The sequence below is a fragment of the Pristiophorus japonicus genome, chromosome X (assembly GCF_044704955.1).
Source record: "Pristiophorus japonicus isolate sPriJap1 chromosome X, sPriJap1.hap1, whole genome shotgun sequence".
NCBI lineage: Eukaryota > Metazoa > Chordata > Chondrichthyes > Pristiophoridae > Pristiophorus > Pristiophorus japonicus.
The window spans coordinates 39,534,258-39,551,936 of record NC_092010.1 but is presented as its reverse complement, the minus strand read 5'-3'; the positions used below and the strand labels follow the sequence as shown (position 1 = coordinate 39,551,936).

Here is a 17,679-nt window from a genome sequence, read left to right as displayed (position 1 = left end):
AGGTTACAGAGATAGGGAGGGGTGTAGGGGCTGGAGGGGGTTACAGAGATAGGGAGGGGTGTAGGGGCTGGAGGAGGTTACAGAGATAGGGAGGGGTGTAGGGGCTGGAGGAGGTTATAGAGATAGGGAGGGGTGTAGGGGCTGGAGGAGGTTACAGAGATAGGGAGGGGTGTAGGGGGCTGGAGGTGGTTACAGAGATAGGGAGGGGTGTAGGGGCTGGAGGGGGTTACAGAGATAGGGAGGGGTGTAGGGGCTGGAGGAGGTTACAGAGATAGGGAGGGGTGTAGGGGCTGGAGGGGGTTACAGAGATAGGGAGGGGTGTAGGGGCTGGAGGAGGTTACAGAGATAGGGAGGGGTGTAGAGGCTGGAGGAGGTTACAGAGATAGGGAGGGGTGTAGGGGCTGGAGGAGGTTACAGAGATAGGGAGGGGTGTAGGGGCTGGAGGAGGTTACAGAGATAGGGAGGGGGGGGGGATGCGGGGTTAGGGTGGGAGCGAAGGCCACGCAGGGATTTGAAAACCAGGATGAGAATTTTAAAACGAGGCGTTGCAAGACCGGGAGCCAATGTAGGTCAGTGAGCACAGGGGGTGATGGGTGAGTGGGACTCGGTGCGAGTTAGGACACGGGGTCAGTGAGCACAGGGGGTGATGGGTGAGTGGGACTCGGTGCGAGTTAGGACACGGGGCAGCGAGCACAGGGGGTGATGGGTGAGTGGGACTCGGTGCGATTTAGGACACGGGGCAGCGAGCACAGGGGGTGATGGGTGAGCGGGACTCGGTGCGAGTTAGGACACGGGGCAGTGAGCACAGGGGGTGATGGGTGAGCGGGACTCGGTGCGAGTTAGGACACGGGGTCAGTGAGCACGGGGTGATGGGTGAGTGGGACTCGGTGCGGGTTAGGACACGGGGCAGCGAGCACAGGGGGTGATGGGTGAGTGGGACTCGGTGCGAGTTAGGACAAGGGTCAGTGAGCACAGGGGGTGATGGGTGAGCGGGACTCGGTGTGAGTTAGGACACGGGTCAGTGAGTAGAGGGGCTGATGGGTGAGCGGGACTCGGTGCGAGTTAGGACACGGGGACAGTGAGCACGGGGTGTGATGGGTGAGCGGGACTCGGTGCGAGTTAGGACACGGGGTAGGGGGTGATGGGTGAGCGGGACTCGGTGTGAGTTAGGACACAGGGCAGTGAGCACAGGGGCTGATGGGTGAGCGGGACTCGGTGCGAGTTAGGACACGGGGACAGTGAGCACGGGGTGTGATGGGTGAGCGGGACTCGGTGCGAGTTAGGACACGGGGACAGTGAGCACGCGGTGTGATGGGTGAGCGGGACTCGGTGCGAGTTAGGACACGGGGACAGTGAGCACAGGGTGTGATGGGTGAGTGGGACTTGGTGCGAGTTAGGACACGGGGGCAGTGAGCACAGGGGGTGATGGGTGAGTGGGACTCGGTGTGAGTTAGGACACGGGGACAGTGAGCACGTGGTGTGATGGGTGAGTGGGACTCGGTGTGAGTTAGGACACGGGGAAGTGAGCACAGAGGGTGATGGGTGAGTGGGCCTCGGTGCGAGTTAGGACACGGGGGCAGCGAGCACAGGGGGTGATGGGTGAGCGGGACTCGTTGCGAGTTAGGACACGGGGACAGTGAGCACGGGATGTGATGGGTGAGCGGGACTCGGTGCGAGTTAGGACACGGGGGCAGTGAGCACAGGGGGTGATGGGTGAGCGGGACTCGGTGCGAGTTAGGACACGGGGTCAGTGAGCACAGGGTGTGATGGGTGAGTGGGACTCGGTGTGAGTTAGGACACGGGGCCGTGAGCACAGGGGGTGATGGGTGAGTGGGACTCGGTGTGAGTTAGGACACGGGGTCAGTGAGCACATGGGGTGATGGGTGAGTGGGACTCGGTGTGAGTTAGGACACGGGGGGCAGTGAGCACAGGGTGTGATGGGTGAGTGGGACTCGGTGTGAGTTAGGACACGGGACAGTGAGCACGGGGTGATGGGTGAGCGGGACTCGGTGCGAGTTAGGACACGGGGGGCAGCGAGCACAGGGTATGATGGGTGAGCGGGACTCGGTGTGAGTTAGGACACGGGACAGTGAGCACAGGGGGTGATGGGTGAGCGGGACTCGGTGCGAGTTAGGACACGGGGGCAGCGAGCACGGGGTGATGGGTGAGCGGGACTGGGTGTGAGTTAGGACACGGGGACAGTGAGCACCGGGTGATGGGTGAGTGGGACTCGGTGTGAGTTAGGACACGGGGACAGTGAGCACAGGGGGTGATGGGTGAGTGGGACATGGTGCGTGTTAGGACACGGGGCAGTGAGCACAGGGGGTGATGGGTGAGTGGGACTCGGTGTGAGTTAGGACACGGGGCATCGAGCGCAGGGGGTGATGGGTGAGTGGGACTCGCTGCGAGTTAGGACACGGGGACAGTGAGCACGGGCTGATGGGTGAGCGGGACTCGGTGTGAGTTAGGACACGGGGACAGTGAGCACAGTGGGTGATGGGTGAGCGGGACTCAGTGTGAGTTAGGACACGGGGACAGTGAGCACAGGGGGTGATGGGTGAGCGGGACTCGGTGCGAGTTAGGACACGGGGCAGTGAGCACGGGGTGATGGGTGAGTGGGACTCGGTGTGAGTTCCTACACGGGGCATCGAGCGCAGGGGGTGATGGGTGAGTGGGACTCGGTGCGAGTTAGGACACGGGGACAGTGAGCACGGGCTGATGCGTGAGCGGGACTCGGTGTGAGTTAGGACACGGGGACAGTGAGCACAGGGGGTGATGGGTGAGTGGGACTCAGTGTGAGTTAGGACACGGGGACAGTGAGCACAGGGGGTGATGGGTGAGCGGGACTCGGTGCGAGTTAGGACACGGGGACAGTGAGCACAGCGGGTGATGGGTGAGCGGGACTCGGTGTGAGTTAGGACACGGGGACAGTGAGCACAGGGTGTGATGGGTGAGCGGGACTCGGTGCGAGTTAGGACACGGGGACAGTGAGCACAGGGGGTGATGGGTGAGCGGGACTCGGTGTGAGTTAGGACACGGGGGCAGTGAGCACAGGGGGTGATGGGTGAGCGGGACTCGGTGCGAGTTAGGACACGGGGCAGCCGAGTTTTGGAAGAGCTGAAGTTCACAGAGCGGGTAAGTCTTTGGGTATCATTGTTGGGGGTTGGTAAATGTAACCAGATTTGTTCTCCATTCTGGGCATAAAGCACTAGACTGCTCTGACCTACCACTGGTTCCATGCAGATACCTTTGATACAGAGGGTTCTGTTGTTTTTTTAAACAAAGTGTCGTTTACAGTTGTGCAGGGGCCTTGGGTGTTGGTCTCCTTTGGTTGCACAATGTGGCGAAGTGGAACGGAATCAGTCCCAAGTTGGACGGGACGCGGAATAAGAAAGCGTGGATTGGAAGAAATCAGGCATTGGAAGAGAAAAAGTCTCTCCAGGCTGATGTTAGAGTAGCTGGATAATGCTGAGAATGTGCTTCTGGTTTTGATTCCCTGTGGATGTTATAACATTGAAGAATTCCATGGTATAATAGCTAAAGCTACTTGAACAACGTGAACATAAATAACTGATAATGGGCATCTGAAGGCCAAAAATGGCCTGTGTGACTCCAACCTTGATAGGATAAGTACAGGAGTGATGGGCCTTCAGACAGTATAGACAGGAAAGACATGTGGAGGGGAGGGTTTCACCTTAGAATTGAGACAAAGAACTCGGCAAGCCATTGGGCACCCTGGTTTGGGAAGAGCCCTTATCGGTTAAATGGTCCTGTCCATTATTTTACACCAGGAACACCCCTAAAAAGAAAATAAAAGAGATATCTGGAGAGCTTTTCAGGGCAGACAGTGCAGAGAGGAGCTGGTTGTGCCTCCAGCCGACTGTCTGATCGGGATCAGTACCAGCTACTTGTCACGGTCGTACGTCTATCCTGATTGTGTTTTGTGTTTGACTACATTTGAACTACCACTCCTCAATAAAATGCCTTCTGACTCCTAAGAACCTTCTGGGGGGTAATCTGTGTGTGACCTGTGATCCAAATCTTACAGAGGGCCACATGAGAGGCCCCTGGGTTTGGCTCCTGTGATTAATTGCGATGCCTTGTTCTTCTGTTGCAGACGCCATTGGTCCAGGCAATCTTTAACCGGGATCGTGAGGAAGTTCGGTCATTAATAAACGAAAATGAAGATATCAACGGATTGGTACGTACGCTGTCGTAGGCGGCACTTGGGCAACGAGTGTGTGTTTGTGTGTGGCGGGGAGGGGGGGGGGTGTGTAACCCGTGTGTTTGCAGACGCATTGCAAAGAGAGGTTTGAATTTTCAATTTAAAATCGCGTACCGAGACACACGCTAGTGCAGTGGATGTCAGCGTGAGCTCCCAATTAGAGGGTTGGATTCCTGGCTGTCGATCGAGAATAGAATCATAGAAAAATTACCACACACAAGGAGGCCATTCGGCCCATCGTGTCCGTGCCGGCCGACCAAGAGCTACCCAGCCTAATCCCACTTTCCAGCTCTGGGTCCGTAGCCCTGTAGGTTACGGCACTTCAAGTGCACATCCAAATGTGGTGAGGGTTTCTGCCTCTACCACCCTTTCAGGCCGTGAGTTCCGCCCCAGACCCCCACCGCCCTCTGGGTGAAGAAATTTCCCCTCAAATCCCCTCTAAACCTCCCCCCAATTACTTTAAATCTGTGCCCCCTGGTTGTTGACCCCGCTGCCAAGGGAAACAGGTCTGTCCTATCCACTCTATCCAGGCCCCTCATAATTTTATACACCTCAATTAGGTCTCCCCTCAGCCTCCTCTGTTCCAAAGAAAACAGACCCAGTCTATCCAATCTTTCCTCATCGCTAAAATTCTCCAGTCCCGGCAACATCCTGGTAAATCTCCTTTGCACCCTCTCCAGTGCAACATCCTGGTAAATCTCCTCTGCACCCTCTCCAGTGCAACATCCTGGTAAATCTCCTCTGCACCCTCTCCAGTGCAACATCCTGGTAAATCTCCTCTGTACCCTCTCCAGTGCAACATCCTGGTAAATCTCCTCTGTACCCTCTCCAGTGCAACATCCTGGTAAATCTCCTCTGCACCCTCTCCAGTGCAACATCCTGGTAAATCTCCTCTGTACCCTCTCCAGTGCAACATCCTGGTAAATCTCCTCTGTACACTCTCCAGTGCAACATCCTGGTAAATCTCCTCTGTACCCTCTCCAATGCAACATCCTGGTAAATCTCCTCTGTACCCTCTCCAGTGCAACATCCTGGTAAATCTCCTCTGTACCCTCTCCAGTGCAACATCCTGGTAAATCTCCTCTGTACCCTCTCCAGTGCGATCACATCCTTCCCGTAATGTGGTAACCAGAACTGCACGCAGTACTCCAGCTGTGGCCTAACCACTGTTTTGTACAATTCAAGCATAACCTCCCTGCTCTTGTATTCCATGTCTCGGCTAATAATGTAATGAAAAATGAGAATGATGAGAAATGTAATGAAACCCAGGGATAGCATCCTTTCCTATTTGTTTTATTAAAAAGAAGGTGCTATCTTGAAAGCCACAAGGAACAATCTAATCTGCCTTCAGTAGGTGCAGTGAGATGTGGGTGAGCTTTGACACAGCGAGTTAGAGCAGAATTGATTTTTTAACTTTTTTGGCCAGTCTGTGTTTGTTTTCTCGGCAGTATCGATCATTTACTGTGTGACCGACCACCGTCACCGGATTGGTGGCTTGGGCATTCGGCCCGACTGTGAAACTGATGCCAGTCAGTGCAGGCCAGCTGTGACACCCCAGACCCTGCGGTCCCCAATCCTTCCCACTCCAGGGTTGCTGCAACTCCCAGGTCTCGGGCCTGCGATCTCCGGGGTCAGCCGTGGCTCAGTGGGCAGCACTCTCTCTCTCTCTCCCGCCTCGCAGTTCCAGCCCCACTCCAGGGACTTGAGCACAGAAACCTAGGCTGGCACACCAGCGCTGGTACTGAAGGCTAAAAAATCCCATGGCCATTATTTCAAAGAAGCGCAGGGGGAGTTCTCCTCGGTGTCCTGACCAATATTTTATCCCTCGGTCAGACATCACTAAAACAGATTATCTGATCAAAATCTCATTTCTTTCTCCCTCCCCTTCCCTCTCTCCCTCCCCTTCCCCCTCGCCCTCCCCTTCCCCCTCTCCCTCCCCTTCCCCCTCTCCCTCCCCTTCCCCCTCTCCCTCCCCTTCCCCCTCTCCCTCCCCTTCCCCCTCTCCCTCCCCTTCCCCTCTCCCTCCCCCTTCGCCCTCTCCCTCCCCCTTCGCCCTCTCCCTCCCCCTTCCCCCTCTCCCTCCCCCTTCCCCCTCTCCCTCCCCCTTCCCCCTCTCCCTCCCCCTTCCCCCTCTCCCTCCCCCTTCCCCCTCTCCCTCCCCCTTCCCCCTCTCCCTCCCCTTCCCCCTCTCCCTCCCCTTCCCCCTCTCTCCCCCTTCCCCCTCTCTCCCCCTTCCCCCTCTCTCCCCCTTCCCCCTCTCTCCCCCTTCCCCCTCTCTCCCCCCTTCCCCCTCTCTCCCCCCTTCCCCCTCTCTCCCCCCTTCTCCCCTCTCTCCCCCCTTCTCCCCTCTCTCCCCTCTCTCCCCCCTTCTCCCCTCTCTCCCCCTTTCCCCCTCTTTCCCCCCTCCCCTTTCCCCCCTCCCCTTTCCCCCCTCCCCTTTCCCCCCTCCCCTTTCCCCCCTCCCCTTTCCCCCCTCCCCTTTCCCCCCTCCCCTTTCCCCCCTCCCCTTTCCCCCCTCCCCTTTCCCCCCTCCCCTTTCCCCCCTCCCCTTTCCCCCCTCCCCCTCCCCTTTCCCCCCTCCCCTTTCCCCCCTCCCCTTTCCCCCCTCCCCTTTCCCCCCTCCCCTTTCCCCCCTCCCCTTTCCCCCCTCCCCCTCCCCTTTCCCCCCTCCCCCTCCCCCTCCCCTTCCCCCCCTCCCCCTCCCCCTCCCCCCTCCCCTCTTCCCCCCTCTCCATCCCCTTCCCCCCTCCCCCCTCCCCTCTTCCCCCCTCTCTCCCCTCTTCCCCCCTCTCTCCCCTTCTTCCCCCCTCTCTCCCCCTCTTTCCCCTCTCCCCCCTCCCCTTCCCCCGCCCCCTCCCATTCCCTCGCCCCTCCTTCCCATTCCCTCGCCCCTCCTTCCCCCCGTCAGGCTCCTGTCATGACCACTCTCAGCGTGTCATGACACATCAGGTCTGACTGTCTGAGCTCAGACAGTTTAAAGTGGGAACTTTCATTTCACCATCCAGCCGTCAGCCGTTAACATTTTCAGTGGATTTTATTGGGTCTTTATTTTCTAAGATTGCACTGGATAGGTGACTGACTAGTTAGGTGAACATAAGCAATCGGAGCAGGAGAGTAGGCCACAAGGCCCCTCGAGCCTGCTCCGCCGTTCAAAAGATCATGGCTGATCTTCGACCTCAACTTTTCCGCACTCTCTCCGTATCGTTCGATTTCCTTGGTGTTCAAAAATCTTATCGATCTCAGCCTTGAATACACTCAACGACTGAGCCTCCACAGCCCTCTGGGGCAGAGAATTCCAAAGATTCACCCCCCTCTGAGTGAAGAAATTCCTCCTCATCTCAGTCCTAAATGGCCAGTTGGCTGGTTTGGTGATTGGCTGGTTTGGTGATTGGCTGGTTTGGTGATTGGCTGGTTAGCTGTTACCCAAAGGAGCAATGTAAGCAGTGACCACACAACATTTTGTTATATAGCTATACCCAGATGTGTCGATGCCATTATTGTGGGTCTGAAAGCGAGTGCTGCAATCCTTGTCTCTTTCCCGCTCACAGGACCAAGAGAAACGCACTCCCCTCCACGCGGCAGCCTACCTGGGCGACGTTCAGATCATAGACGTCCTCATTCAGTCAGGTAAGGCTCCGGTTGTCTGACGTGGACTGCGTCAGACCGTGTGTCCGTCACGCAAGAACCGTGCTCTCTTCCCCAAGTCCCTCTGCCTCGGCTGCGTCCGTCAAAACCCTCCACTGTGTTCCAGCCATTTTCTTCCCTCGTCGGGGGAGGGATTGAAGAGCCTAGTCTGGGGAGGGGGTTGGATCCAAGTGCCTGGTTTTGGGGGGGGCCCCCCAAGAGTCAAAGTGCCTTGTGGCGGGGTGCGGGGAGGGGGGGGGCGGAGGGAGGTTGCGGGGGGGTGGTCGTGCTACTTTAAATAAGAACATAAGAAATAGGAGCAGGAGTCGGCCATTCGGCCCCTCGAACCTGCTCCGCCATTTAATACGATCATGGCTGATCTTCTGCCTCAACTCCACTTTCCTGCACTGTCCCTCGATTCCCTTAATATTCAAAAATCTATCGATCTCAGCCTTGAATATACTCAGCGACTGAGCCTCCACAGCCCTCTGGGGCAGAGAATTCCTGCGATTCACCCCCCTCTGAGTGAATTAATTCCTCCTCTTCTCAGTCTTAAATGGCTGACCACTTATCCTGAGACTGTGACCCCTGGTTCTAGACTCCCCAGCCCGGGGGAAACATCCTCCCTGCATCTACCTTGTCGAGCCCCGTAAGAATTGTGTCTGTTCAATGAGATCACCTATCATTCTTCTAAACTCTAGAGAATATCGGCCCAGTCTACTCAATCTCTCCTCACAGGACAATGCCCCCATTCCAGGAATCAGTCTGGTGAACCTTTGCTGCACTCCCCCTAGGACAAGTGAGGAGACCAAAACTGTACACACTAGTCCAGGTGTGGGGTCTCAATATAATTGCAGTAAGGTGTCACAGGGATGTTGATAGCACAATAAAACGTGCCATCCATATCCCTGTTACAGCAGCATGGACCGTGTACAGTAGGCACCTCAAGTCGCTGGAGAAATACCACCAACGATGTCTCCGCAAGATCCTACAAATCCCCTGGGAGGACAGACGCACCAACGTTAGCGTCCTCGACCAGGCCAACATCCCCAGCATCGAAGCACTGACCACACTCGACCAGCTCCGCTGGGTAGGGCCACATTGTCCACATGTCCCCAGACACGAGACTCCCAAAGCAAGCGCTCTACACGGAACTCCTTCACGGCAAACGAGCCAAAGGTGGGCAGAGGAAACGTTACAAGGGACCACCCTCAAAGCCTCCCTGATAAAGTGCAACATCCCCACCGACACCTGGGCGTCCCTGGCCCAAAGACCAGTCCGCCCTAAGTGGAGGAAGTGTATCCGGGAGGGCGCTGAGCACCTCGAGTCTCATCGCCGAGAGCGTGCAGAAACCAAGCGCAGGCAGCGGAAGGAGCGTGCGGCAAACCAGTCCCACCCTCCCGTTCCCTCAATGACTATCTGTCCTGTGACGGGGACTGCGGCTCTCGTATTGGACTGTTCAGCCACCTCAGGACTCGTTTTTAGAGTGGAAGCAAGTCTTCCTCGGTTCCGAGGGACTGCTTATGATGATGGTGCAGTAGCAGACAATGGGATGGGCAGACTAGATGGGCCTGGCGGTCTTTGGCCTGAAATAGGCCACTGTGTTGCTCGGTATCCCAATGAGCGGACAGGATGCTCGCGACACAACACCCACAGGGCAATGTCGCTCACCGACAAGGGGATTGGGTTGGATGGTGTGAGAGTGGAATGCTCGCTTGGGGGGGGGGGGGGGTGGGCCGGCGGGAGAGGTTTGTGTGGTTGGAGCAGAGTACCATGAGCTTTATCCTGGATTGTGCCCCTTCTCCCGCTATCATGGTTAAACCTGAACAGACGCTATCCGCCTTCATCGTTCGAAGTACGAAGGAGTTTCCTTGGATGCCGGCAGTGTCCTGCCCTTGCCACACCCGGTCTGTAACGACTGCCTTTCTCTAGTGTCAGCTGTGGCTCGCTCAGTGGGTAGCACCCTCACCTCGGAGTCAGACGGTTGTGGGTTCAAGTCCCACTCCATGGACTTGAACACACAAAAATAAATCTAGGCTGACATTCCAGTGCAGTGCCGAGGGAGTGCCGCACTCTCGGAGGGGCAGTACTGAGGGAGCGCCGCACTGTCGGAGGGGCGGTGCTGAGGGAGTGCCGCACTGTTGGAGGGGCAGTACTGAGGGCGTGCCACACTGTCGGAGGGGCGGTACTGAGGGAGTGCCGCATTGTCGGAGGGGCAGTGCTGAGGGAGCGCCGCATTGTCTGAGGGGCGGTACTGAGGGAGTGCCGCACTGTTGGAGGTACAGTACTGAGGTGCACTGTCGGAGGGGCAGTGCTGAGGGAGTGCCGCACTGTCGGAGGGGCAGTGCTGAGGGAGTGCCGCACTGTCGGAGGGGCAGTGCTGAGGGAGTGCCGCACTGTCGGAGGGGCAGTGCTGAGGGAGTGCCGCACTGTCGGAGGGGCAGTGCTGAGGGAGTGCCGCACTGTCGGAGGTGCAGTACTGAGGGAGTGCCGCACTGTCGGAGCGGCAGTGCTGAGGGAGTGCCACACTGTCGGAGGGGCAGTGCTGAGGGAGTGCTGCACTGTCGTAGGGGCAGTGCTGAGGGAGTGCCGCACTGTCGGAGGGGCGGTACTGAGGGACGCCGCATTGTCGGAGGGGCGGTACTGAGGGAGCGCTGCATTGTCGGAGGGGCGGTACTGAGGGAGTGCCGCACTGTCGGAGGGGCTGTCTTTCAGATGAGAAGTTAAACCGAGGCCCCGTCTGCTCTCTCAGGTGGATATAAAAGATCCCACGGCCACTATTTGGAAGAAGATCAGGTGAGCTCTCCCCGGTGTCCTGGGGCCAATATCTATCCCTCAATCAACATAACAAAAAATCATCTGGTGATTTATCACATCGCTGTGTGTGGGAGCTTGCTGTGCACAAATTGGCTGCCGCGTTTCCCACATTACAACAGTGACTACACTCCAAAAGTACTTCATTGGCTGTAAAGCGCTTTGGGAAGGCTGGTGGTCGTGAAGGGCGCTATATAAATACAAGTCTTTTACTTCTATTTCCCTGCAGGCGCGAACGTAAACGCTAAGGACAATACCTGGCTAACACCTCTCCATCGAGCTGCAGCCTCTCGGAATGAAGTAAGTGATTGCTGCCCCGTGGTAACTCGCACCGTACTCCGTTCACCCCCACACCCCGGTCCGGTCCGGTCCGGCAACGCCTCGTTTTATATTCTTCAAATTCTCATCCTTGTGTTCAAATCCCTCCACCATTACAGTGACCACACAACAAAACTACTGAATTGGCTGTAAAGTGCTTTGAGACGTCTGGTGGTCGTGAAAGGCGCTATATAAATACAGGGCCACTCTCCCTCCCTATCTCCGTAGCCTCCTAAAATCATCCAAGGTCTCCACACTCCTCCGCATTCTCCAATTTTCATCGCCCTTCAGCTGCCTGTGCTCCAATCTCTGGAATTCCCTCCCTGAACCTCACCGCCCCTCTACCTCTCCCCCTCTCTTCCCTTTAATGTGCTCCTTAAACCCTGGTGTCAGTGGGCAGAACTCTCGCCTCTGAGTCAGAGGGTTGTGGGTTCAAGTCCCACTTTAGGGACCTAAGCACAAAAATATAGGCTGATATTCCAGTGCTGTGCTGAGGAGCGCCGCACTGTCGGAGGGGCGGTACTGAGGGAGTGCCGCACTGTCGGAGGGGCAGTACTGAGGGAGTGCCGCACTGTCGGAGGGGCAGTACTGAGGGAGTGCCGCACTGTCGGAGGGGCGGTACTGAGGGAGTGCCGCACTGTCGGTGGGGCGGTACTGAGGGAGTGCCGCACTGTCGGAGGGGCAGTACTGAGGGAGTGCCGCACTGTCGGAGGGGCGGTACTGAGGGAGTGCCGCACTGTCGGAGGGACAGTACTGAGGGAGTGCCGCACTGTCGGAGGGGCAGTACTGAGGGAGTGCCGCACTGTCGGAGGGGCGGTACTGAGGGAGTGCCGCACTGTCGGAGGGGCGGTACTGAGGGAGTGCCGCACTGTCAGAGGGGCAGTACTGAGGGAGTGCCGCACTGTCGGAGGGGCGGTACTGAGGGAGTGCCGCACTGTCGGAGGGGCGGTACTGAGGGAGTGCCGTACTGTCGGAGGGGCGGTACTGAGGGAGCGCCGCACTGTCGGAGGGGCGGTACTGAGGGAGCGCCGCACTGTTGGAGGGGCGGTACTGAGGGAGTGCCGCACTGTCGGAGGGCAGTACTGAGGGAGTGCCGCGCTGTCGGAGGGGCAGTACTGAGGGAGCGCCGCACTGTTGGAGGGGCGGTACTGAGGGAGCGCCGCACTGTCGGAGGGGCAGTACTGAGGGAGTGCCGCACTGTCGGAGGGGCAGTACTGAGGGAGCGCCGCACTGTCGGAGGGGCAGTACTGAGGGAGCACTGCACTGTCAGAGGGGCAGTACTGAGGGAGCGCCGCACTGTCGGAGGTGCCGTCTTTTGGATGAGACATTAAACCGAGGCCCCGTCTGCCCCCTCAAGTGGACGTAAAAGATCCCAGGGCACTATTTCGAAGAAGAGCAGGGGAGTTCTCCCCGGTGTCCTGGGGCCAATATTTATCCCTCAACCAACATCACCAAAACAGATTATCTGGTCATTTATCACATTGCTGTTTGTGGGAGCTTGCTGTGTGCAAGTGGGCTGCCGCGTTTCTTACATTACACCCAATAAAAGATAGAAAGACTTGGATTTCTATAGCACCTTTCATGACCACCGGACGTCTCAAAGCACTTTACAACCAATGGAGTACCTTCGGAGTGTAGTCAGCTTTGAGATGGTGGAAGATGCTGTCTTTTCTGATCGATCCCGATCTGCATGTTTTCGAGCTGTTTCGCTGGGTTCAATTTCAGTAATACTGCAGCAACAACGAGGGGGGGGACACCAGGTGAGAAGTTTGCGATAGAATAGGTCGGCGAATGAAAATAACACAATTCTCCCTCCGCTTACAGAGAGCCGTTAACACGCTGCTGAAACATTCTGCCGATGTCAACGCCCGGGACAAGTACTGGCAGACGCCACTACACGTCGCTGCAGCCAACAAGGCCACCAAGTGCACCGAGCTCCTAATCCCACTGCTGAGCAGTGTCAATGTCTCCGACCGTACTGGCAGGACTGCCCTCCACCACGCAGCTTACAGCAGTCACGTGGAGGCAAGTGACGGGGGGGCTATGCTGGGCGTGGCTCTGCCTGTAGTGTCGGACATGGCTGTCTCTCTCTGTAATATCCACGACATAACTAAACCCGCCTGTTTCCACCCTCCGTAACATCGCCCGTCTCCGCCCCCTGCCTCAGCTCATCCGCTGCTCAAGCCCTCATCCGTGCCCCCGTTACCTCCAGACTTGACTATTCCAGCGCACTCCTGGCCGGCCTCCCACATTCTACCCCACGTAAACTAGAGGTGATCCAAAACTCGGCTGCTCCCCGTGTCCTAACTCGCACCGAGTCCCGCTCACCCATCACCCCCTGTGCTCGCTGACCCCGTGTCCTAACTCGCACCGAGTCCCACTCACCCATCACCCCCAGTGCTCGCTGCCCCCGTGTCCTAACTCGCATCGAGTCCCTCTCACCCATCACCCCCTGTGCTCACTGCCCCGTGTCCAAACTTGCACCCAGTCCCGCTCACCCATCACCCCCTGTGCTCACTGCCCCGTGTCCAAACTTGCACCCAGTCCCGCTCACCCATCACTCCCTGTGCTCGAGCCCCGTGTCCTAACTCACACCGAGTCCCGCTCACCCATCACCCCCTGTGCTCACTGACCCCGTGTTCTAACTCGCACCGAGTCCTGCTCACCCATCACCCCCTGTGCTCGAGCCCCGTGTCCTAACTCGCACCGAGTCCCGCTCACCCATCACCCCCTGTGCTCGAGCCCCGTGTCCTAACTCACACCCAGTACCGCTCACCCATCACCCCCTGTGCTCACTGACCTACATTGGCTCCCGGTTAAGCAACGCCTCAATTTCAAAACTCTCATCCTTATTTTCAAATCCCTTCATGGCCTCCTCGCCCCCTCCCTATCTCTTTAACCTCCTCCAGCCCCGACACCCCTCCCTATCTCCTTAACCTCCTCCAGCCCCCTACATCCCTCCCTATCTCTGTAATCTCCTCCAGCCCCCCAACCCCCCCTCCCCCGCTGAGATGTCTGCGCTCCTCTAATTCTGCCCTCCTGACCATCCCTGATTATAATCGCTCCACCATCGGTGGCCGTGCCTTCTGTTCCCTGGGCCCCAAGCTCTGGAACTCCCTCCCTAAACCTCTCCACCTCTCTCTCCTCCTTCAAGACGCTCCTTAAAACCTACCTCTCTCACCTGTGTCATAATCGCAGAGCGCTCCAACGATGCTCCTTCTGACGGTTCACTACATTAAAGGCGCTATATAAATGTTATCTAATTCGCTTTTGAAGGCTACAATTGAATCTGTTGCCACCGCCCTATTGGGCAGCGTGTTCCAGATTCGGGTCTGATGGAGAGTCACAGATGGGAAACATTAACTCTCTTTCTCTCCACAGATGCTACCTGACCTGCTGAGATTTCCTTGCATTCTCTGTTTTTATCCCAAATCCTTACCACTTGCTGCATAAAATGTTTTTTCCTCATTTTGCCTCTGGTTTCTTTGTCAATCACCTTAAATCTGTGCCCTCTGGTTCCCGACCCTTCAACTACTGGAACAGTGTGCCTCTAGTTACTCTTATCTAAACCCCTCATGATTGTGTGCAGCTCGATCAAATCTCTTCTCAACCTTCTCTGCTCTAAGGAGAACAGCAGCTTCTCCAGTCTCTCCACGACACTGAAGTTATCATCCCCCTGATACAATTCTGGTACATCTCCTCTGTACCCGGTCCAAAGCCTTCATACCCTTCCTTTAGTGTGGTGACCAGAATTGGACACAATACTCCAGCTGGGAACAAACTAGTGTTTTTTTTATATCTATAATATACATATATATATTGAATACATTATGTTTGGAAAAAAAATGTTTCAGAGACGCAGTGTTACTTGTGCTGATTGAGGCCTCTGCTGTTTCATTTCAGATGGTGCATTTGTTACTGAATAAAGGGGCCAATGTCAGTGCCTGTGACAAGAAGGAACGGCAGCCTATTCACTGGGCAGCATATATAGGTAAGTGGCTGAGTTAATGTCGGCAGTGGAATAAATCGCGAGGAGAGAAATGAGGAACCAGCTAAAATCTCTGTCCAAAGGGGGTCCCAGTGACTCCAGTTATGGGCCATTAGCTTGGCACTGGCTTCCAGTGTCGTGTGACTATTAACCTGGACCTCGAGGTCAGGAAAGACAGACTTGCATTTATATAGCGCCTTTCATGATCACCTGACGTCTCAAAGCGCTTTACAGCCAGTGAAGTACTTTTGAAATGTGGTCACTGTTGTAATGTGGGAAACGCCAATTTGCGCACAGCAAGCTCCCACACACAGCAATGTGATAATGACCCAGATCATCTGTTTTTGTTATGTTGTTTGAGGGATAAATATTGGCCCCAGGACACCAAGGTCACAGCCTGTGTGTTTAGTGGGGGGGGGGGGTTCACAGCCTGTGTGTTTAGTGGGGGGGGGGGTCACAGCCTGTGTGTTTAGTGGGGGCGGGGTCACAGCCTGTGTGTTTAGTGGGGGCGGGTCACAGCCTGTGTGTTTAGTGGGGGGCTTGGTTAGGGGGTCACAGCCTGTGTGTTTAGTGGGGGGGGGTCACAGCCTGTGTGTTTAGTGGGGGGGGGGGGGGTCACAGCCTGTGTGTTTAGTGGGGGGGGGGGTCACAGCCTGTGTGTTTAGTGGGGAGCTGTTGTTGGGGGGGGGGTCACAGCCTGTGTGTTTAGTGGGGGGGGGTCACAGCCTGTGTGTTTAGTGGGGGGGGGTGTCACAGCCTGTGTGTTTAGTGAGGGGGGTCACAGCCTGTGTGTTTAGTGGGGGGGGGGTCACAGCCTGTGTGTTTAGTGGGGGGGGGGGTCACAGCCTGTGTGTTTAGTGGGGGGGGGGGTCACAGCCTGTGTGTTTAGTGGGGGGGGGTCACAGCCTGTGTGTTTAGTGGGGGGGGGGTCACAGCCTGTGTGTTTAGTGGGGGGGGTCACAGCCTGTGTGTTTAGTGGGGGGGGGGTCACAGCCTGTGTGTTTAGTGGGGGGGGGGGGTCACAGCCTGTGTGTTTAGTGGGGGGGGGGGGTCACGGCCTGTGTGTTTAGTGGGGGGGGGGTCACAGCCTGTGTGTTTAGTGGGGGGGGGTCACAGCCTGTGTGTTTAGTGGGGGGGGGGGTCACGGCCTGTGTGTTTAGTGGGGGGGGGGTCACAGCCTGTGTGTTTAGTGGGGGGGGGATCACGGCCTGTGTGTTTAGTGGGGGGGGGTCAAAGCCTGTGTGTTTAGTGGGGGGGGGGTCACAGCCTGTGTGTTTAGTGGGGGGTGTCACAGCCTGTGTGTTTAGTGGGGGGGGGGTCACAGCCTGTGTGTTTAGTGGGGGGGGGGTCACAGCCTGTGTGTTTAGTGGGGGGGGGGGTCACAGCCTGTGTGTTTAGTGGGGGGGGTCACAGCCTGTGTGTTTAGTGGGGGGGGTGTCACAGCCTGTGTGTTTAGTGGGGGGGGGGGATCACAGCCTGTGTGTTTAGTGGGGGAGGTCACAGCCTGTGTGTTTAGTGGGGGGGGGGGGTCACAGCCTGTGTGTTTAGTGGGGGGGGGGGTCACGGCCTGTGTGTTTAGTGGGGGGGGGGGTCACAGCCTGTGTGTTTAGTGGGGGGGGGGGGTCACAGCCTGTGTGTTTAGTGGGGGGGGGTCACAGCCTGTGTGTTTAGTGGGGGGGGGGGTCACAGCCTGTGTGTTTAGTGGGGGGGGGGGGTCACAGCCTGTGTGTTTAGTGAGGGGGGGGTCACAGCCTGTGTGTTTAGTGGGGGGGTTCACAGCCTGTGTGTTTAGTGGGGGGGGGTCACAGCCTGTGTGTTTAGTGGGGGGGGTCACAGCCTGTGTGTTTAGTGGGGGGGGGTCACAGCCTGTGTGTTTAGTGGGGGGGGGGTCACAGCCTGTGTGTTTAGTGGGGGGGGGGGTCACAGCCTGTGTGTTTAGTGGGGGGGGGGGTCACGGCCTGTGTGTTTAGTGGGGGGGGGTCACAGCCTGTGTGTTTAGTGGGGGGGGGTCACAGCCTGTGTGTTTAGTGGGGGGGGGTCACAGCCTGTGTGTTTAGTGGGGGGGGGGGGGTCACAGCCTGTGTGTTTAGTGGGGGGGGGGGGTCACAGCCTGTGTGTTTAGTGGGGGGGGGTCACAGCCTGTGTGTTTAGTGGGGGGGGGGTCACAGCCTGTGTGTTTAGTGGGGGGGGGGGTCACAGCCTGTGTGTTTAGTGGGGGGGGGGGTCACAGCCTGTGTGTTTAGTGGGGGGGGTCACAGCCTGTGTGTTTAGTGGGGGGGGAGTCACAGCCTGTGTGTTTAGTGGGGGGGGGTCACAGCCTGTGTGTTTAGTGGGGGGGGTCACAGCCTGTGTGTTTAGTGGGGGGGGGGGGGTTCACAGCCTGTGTGTTTAGTGGGGGGGGGGGTCACAGCCTGTGTGTTTAGTGGGGGGGGGGGTCACAGCCTGTGTGTTTAGTGGGGGGGGGTCACAGCCTGTGTGTTTAGTGGGGGGGGGGGGTTCACAGCCTGTGTGTTTAGTGGGGGGGGGGTCACAGCCTGTGTGTTTAGTGGGGGGGGGGTCACAGCCTGTGTGTTTAGTGGGGGGGGGTCACAGCCTGTGTGTTTAGTGGGGGGGGGGTCACAGCCTGTGTGTTTAGTGGGGGGGGTCACAGCCTGTGTGTTTAGTGGGGGGGGGGTCACAGCCTGTGTGTTTAGTGGGGGGGGGGGGGGTC

General features: G+C 57.4%; 1 protein-coding gene across 3 annotated transcripts in view; it reads left to right on the top strand.

Annotated features, from left to right (window-relative positions):
• The window catches only part of ankrd52a (ankyrin repeat domain 52a), a 99,285-nt gene that overhangs the window by 16,873 nt on the left and 64,733 nt on the right, over positions 1 to 17,679 (top strand). For all 3 annotated transcript variants that reach the window (XM_070869730.1, XM_070869729.1, XM_070869728.1), the window contains exons 2-6: positions 4,118 to 4,201; positions 7,774 to 7,852; positions 10,893 to 10,963; positions 12,806 to 13,006; positions 14,885 to 14,972. In XM_070869730.1, coding sequence (XP_070725831.1) covers positions 4,118 to 4,201; positions 7,774 to 7,852; positions 10,893 to 10,963; positions 12,806 to 13,006; positions 14,885 to 14,972 — 523 coding nt within the window. The remainder of the gene's footprint in view (positions 1 to 4,117; positions 4,202 to 7,773; positions 7,853 to 10,892; positions 10,964 to 12,805; positions 13,007 to 14,884; positions 14,973 to 17,679) is intronic.